This window comes from Beta vulgaris, chromosome 9, assembly GCF_026745355.1.
Source record: "Beta vulgaris subsp. vulgaris cultivar EL10 chromosome 9, EL10.2, whole genome shotgun sequence".
NCBI classification, from domain to species: domain Eukaryota; kingdom Viridiplantae; phylum Streptophyta; class Magnoliopsida; order Caryophyllales; family Amaranthaceae; genus Beta; species Beta vulgaris.
This window is the reverse complement of record NC_079210.1, coordinates 41,818,430-41,823,898: the sequence shown is the minus strand read 5'-3', so window position 1 is coordinate 41,823,898 and position 5,469 is coordinate 41,818,430. Positions and strand designations below refer to the sequence as shown.

Below are 5,469 nucleotides of genomic sequence, written 5' to 3'. Positions count from 1 at the left end.
TAGAGGCAATTTTGAATTTTGAAAGTCTGTAAACATACTAAATTTTGGAATTAGTTGAAAATGTTCAATCTAAAATTGCAATTGTTCATTCAACAAAAAGAATGTGTTTATTACACTAAATTTGTCCTAAATATTCATTCTGAAAGTGCAAATGTTCAATCAACAATAGCGTGTGTTCATTATACTATAATGTCCATTGGAATAAACTGGATGTTTATTGGTTTACAACGCACATGAAGTGAAAAGTTGAGGAAAGAGAAATTGAGATAAGTCCCACAAATGTTCATTATGAGATTGTAAATGTTCAATCAGCAATAGCATTTGTTCATTATAATACAATGTCCATTGTAATAAACCGAATGTTTATTGATTTACAACGTACATGGGGTGAAAAAGTTGAGGAAAAAGATGGATCCCACAATATTCGAATTTTTTCCTTGAATAATGCAAAAGTGGGTTTTAATTCCCAAGCCCAAAAAAATTAAAATTCCCTGTGTACCGTCCACGTAGGACGGCACGCGAGAAAATTGTTTTTTTTTTGTTTTAACCCATGGAAACCGCTACTCAAAGTAGCGGTTTAATTTTAGAATAAACCGCTACTCGGAGTAGCGGTTTATAAATATAAACCGCTACTCGGAGTAACGGTTTATAAATATAAACCGCTACTCGGAGTAGCGGTTTATAAATATAAACCGCTACTCAGAGTAGCGGTTTACCTGCGCAAAATATGGTGAGCAGATATCAGTTTTCATAATAAACCGCTACTCGGAGTAGCGGTTTACAAAAAAAAAAAAAAAAAAATCTTTTTTTTTTTTTTTTTTTTTTATAAACCGCTACTCCGAGTAGCAGTTTTACCTAAGTTAAAAAAAAAAAAAATTTCTCGGCGCTTGTAAACCGCTACTGCAAGTAGCGGTTTTACTAAAAAAAAATTTCTCGCGTGCCGTCCTACGTGGACGGTACGCAGGGAATTTTAATTTTTTTGGGCATATTTTGGGAATTAAAACCCATTTTTGCATTATCTAAGGAAAAAATTCCACAATATTCATTCCAAACCTGCAAATAATCATTCCAAACCTGCAAATATTCATTGGAAACCGTGCGCACCTTTGAATTTTCGAAGTACAAATGGTGGACTTGATAATAAATAAATTTTAATTGGGTAAAACTAAAAACGTTTCAAGGAGTAAGATAAGGTGAACAAGAAGGTAGAAAGGGAGTACGCTATAAAAATTCGTCATGAACCAAAGATATATCTTATATCTTCTCGAAACTCTGACACTTACAAGAATGTTTGGTTAGTTTGGATTGAAGAAATTGGCTGTTAGGCCCTCCCTAGAAAGTACCCAAATAGATACAATGAAGTATATAACACTCAAGACTACACCTAAGCAGCCAAGTCCCCAATTAAGCAAAAACATAGGCTCCCAAACTTTGGGTTTTTTTATACAAACATACATGATACAAGGGTAAGAAAATGTTAAAACCATCGCAATTGCTCCTGTAATGGGTGCTAAGCTTGGTAGGAAAGGCAATGCCATTGCTAAAAAGAAGTTCACAGCAAAACAATAAAACAACCTAAATGTTCTTCTCATCCAAACAGGGCACTGCTTCTTCTTCGCCATCACATATCGTAACTCAAAGTTGTCATAAGTTGGCATGGCATATACTGGGTAGGAGCATAGTTGATGCACTGAGAGGAGCACCAATATCAATCCTAATATAGTTGTTGACCCTTTATCTTTGTGGAATTCTCTCAATGCATATAACATCCCAGTTCTCGTCATCTTGTACACCGGAAAAAAGAAAAAACACATCAGTAAAATATTATATGCTTGTTACATGTATATGTGAGAGATAAGAATAGAATTATTGTCAGGACATGATTGAATTAGGGTTCCTAATATAACACCATTTTCATAAAGTCATGCACTCATGTACGTATAATTTTTTTTACATTGCGTATTGCTACTTATCGAGTATAGAATAGATTTGTTTCTCATTGTTCCTACAAATCTTATTGTTCCATTATTATTTATTACCGACAGAATAGAACAAATATTAACCCTTGTTCCGAGATAATATTTGGAACAAAAGGTATGTTTGGAGCTCGAGTTCAAAAAGTGGGTATTTCTTCTATTTGGCTGCATACCTTATCTCCATAAGCCCAATATCCAGCAATGGCTAGGGGGAAAATACACAATGCCACCAAAAGGTAAGAGAATTGTAAAGCTTTCCACATTGTTATATGGGATGGATGTTTGGAGTTAGAAGGCAACGTCCCCTGCATATATAGAATCAAGTATATTGTTATACAACTAAACTATTAGTTAAGCTACCCTTTTCATAAGGAAAAATAAATTTCACAAATAATACTAGATGTAAAATTCTAAAATACCTGAATTTCAAGGATTAGGTTATGACCTCTAAAAGAAAGAGCAATCAATTCCATTGCAAAAATTGTGCTGATAAAACTAGTCAATTTATCTCCCAAATCTTCATATGTGGGATTGTAAGATGCATCTTTGATACTGCCTTTGGCAATGGATGTAATCCACAGAATGGCGAAAATCAGTAACGAAACAATGGATCCGAGAAATGATACCCATCTAAGCGAGTTCAAGCTAGGATGTTGAGAAAGTAGGGATGCTATAAGAACAAATATTAAGAACCATATGCTGGTGTCCAAGTTTTTTGGACAATGAGAAAGCTGGGAACAAATCACATCATACAAAAGTTTTAATGTTGAACCGCCTGTTACAACCAATATGGTACATGTTCCTCCTGATAAATACAACACTGGAAATGTGCACAACCATTTCGCGAGTTTTGGACCAAACGCTGTGGATGCTAGTTGGAGAAATCGGCTGTAGCGAACACCGGATGATGATTCATGAAGATGAACAAGAAGCCATCCTGTGTATAGTTGCCAAACAAATCCTAATGACAAATATATTACTCCCCATACCCTGCATGTACGTGAGGAGAACAAGGATTATTATTAATGGAATTAAGAGAATAATAAAGATATCAATTTGCTGTGATTTTTCTACAATCCAAGTAGAAACAGCTTATGTTGTACTAATTATTGCACCTTCTTCTCATGTGCAACTAGAGGTGACAACTTGGTCAGTGTAGCTGTTGGGTTATGTTAGAGATGAGATATAATCAGTATTAGAAAATATATGTATGATATATTTTCCATATTGATATTATTAAGAGAATAATATACTTATGTTAATATATTATTGAGTGAATAATCTATGATTATGGTCCTATATTATTTAGGAAGATTGTTTCTTATCTTATGTTACCTTAGGTTTTGTATAAATACTCTGCCTATTGATGAATAATAGGAGAGCCACACATTTAACCATCTACCCTAAATTTGTCATGGTATCACGAGCAGGTTAGATCTCGGAAGAGCTCGCAAAAAAAAATTTCCCCTACCGATGGGTTAGAAAATTAAACCCACCGGTGGGATAAACCTTTAGTCAGAATTATAGTTTTTTTTTCCTTCAATCTACTTCCGCTGTGAATATGATGTTTTTCGGCTCTCCCTATGTCGTGAGATAGGGTTTATTGGTTCTCCTTGTACCGTGAGACAAGGCATATTGGTTCTCCTTGTGCCGTGATTCAAGGTTTTTAATTGATTTGAGTGTGCTGGTTTGCTCTAAAAAACCAATATTTGATTGGAGCACGTTTTGCTGAGGAAAAACCAAAATACGACGAGTTCCACAAAAAGAGACGTTCTCGTTGTAATGTTATATTTGCAGGTCCGAGAAGAATGACGTTCTTGTTTGATTGATGATTGATGGGTTCAAAAAAGATGAACGTTCTCATCATAAAAAAAAGACCATTTTTTTTGAAGGCGACATCACCAGATTCATGCATCTCGACCTCAACAAAGAGAAGAATTTCCAATCGCAACTTTCGTATTACTGCCGTTACGATTGCAGGAGGGTGTTAGAGATAAGAGATATAATCAGTATTGGAAAATATATGTGTGATATATTTTCCATATTGATATTATTAAGAGAATAATATACTTATGCTAAGATATTATTTAGTGAATAATCTATGATTATGGTCCTATATCTTTTAGGAAGATTGTTTCTTATCTTATGTTACCTTAGGTTTTGTATAAATACTCTACCTATTGATGAATAATAATATGAGAGCCACACAATTAACCATCTACCCTGAATTTGTCAGGTTCACATCTATTTCGGGTCAAAATCAATTTATGAAATGCTATATGTATATATAACTACAATATATATGCCGAGAAAATTAAGTCAAATCTGGGTTGTTCTGGCTAGTTCAATCCAACTAGTTCAAATTTTTTCTCATAGTAACATTAGATCACAAATGGGGTCGGGTTACTCGGGTACTCGGGTACTCGGGTTAGATAGTGCAAACTCTTACTTACACCTAGACTTTGGCCAAAATATACGAAGCTATTGAAGCATCTAAAAACTTCTATTAAAAACGATAGAAAAAAAATAAGATACAAGTATTAGTAGATGTCTACATGAGTTAAAAAGCTAGGAAGAATATGGTACCATCCAAGAGTGGCAAATGCAACAGGAAGGAAAAGAGCTTGCGTGCCAAGTCGAGATGATACTAGATGAAATATGCACGACCATACGTTGCCCTCCCTTGATTCAGTTATGGGAAGCCATGCATCTGTTGAGTCACTCTCCTTTTGCATTTCTATTGAATTGTTTTCTAAATCTACATTCTTTTGTGCTGGGAGTTCTTCCCATTCGATAGGTGTGATTCGATTACTGGTACTCATTCTAGTAGCTCGAATTTTGTTTTTAATTTGTGTATGCTAAGTTATTGGTTTGGTTACATTATTGAACCTAGTACTACCTATTTATAAACACTAGTTACTAGCATATATAATTAGAGGGAAAATTAGGCTTGCATGTTTTATGAGATACAAGTTTACAACCCACACAAGGAAACGAAGGTGTACGTTATAACTTTTTATGTGTGTAGTCAGTTGCATGACTTATTCAATTGTGTAGCATGATGTATAACAAACTAAATGTCGCATGAGATAATTTAATCTTTATTTTTGTCGTTTTTACTTTTACCTTTCATGTTTTACTATCAAAAATGCGGTTCTTAACATGCAATGACGATATAGAAAAAGTTTGGTTAAAAGGGTTCTTAATTAGTTTTACTAGGTAGTAATTCGGTGTTTTATATGAACATGCCGTGGCAAATCAGGCACTTAATGTTTCCTCGATGTATATATTGTCCAATTTAGCGGCTCATTATGCTGCCCTCGCTACTAGGTAATCCTAGTTGTGACAAATTGATTGCCTTCGTCTTTCACCAACATTATAGTACCAAAATTAGTAGTTCCAAGAAATATTGTCAATACAAATTACGGAAAAGTCACAATTATAAAAATTGTTGGTGATGCAACAAGCATGAATGAAAATACCAAACCTGTGA

General features: G+C 34.4%; 1 protein-coding gene across 1 annotated transcript; it reads right to left on the bottom strand.

Moving 5' to 3' along the window:
- Positions 1-2,113: 2,113 nt before the first annotated feature.
- LOC104903854 (lysine histidine transporter-like 8) lies at positions 2,114-4,798 on the bottom strand. The gene is made up of 3 exons (XM_010691979.3): positions 4,563-4,798; positions 2,396-2,966; positions 2,114-2,281 (listed from the first exon to the last, which is right to left on the bottom strand). The coding sequence occupies exons 1-3, from the start codon at positions 4,796-4,798 to the stop codon at positions 2,114-2,116; spliced, it is 975 nt and encodes a 324-aa protein (XP_010690281.2).
- Positions 4,799-5,469: the final 671 nt, after the last annotated feature.

Bases quoted from the DNA above. Each gene is read 5' to 3' on its own strand.
- LOC104903854 (XM_010691979.3), bottom strand. From the start codon at position 4,798: ATGAGTACCAGTAATCGAATCACACCTATCGAATGGGAAGAACTCCCA. The intron at 2,967-4,562 runs GTACCATATTCT...ACGTACATGCAG, and splicing joins GCATTTGCCACTCTTGGATG to GGTATGGGGAGTAATATATT. The intron at 2,282-2,395 runs GTATTTTAGAAT...CTATATATGCAG, and splicing joins ACCTAATCCTTGAAATTCAG to GGGACGTTGCCTTCTAACTC.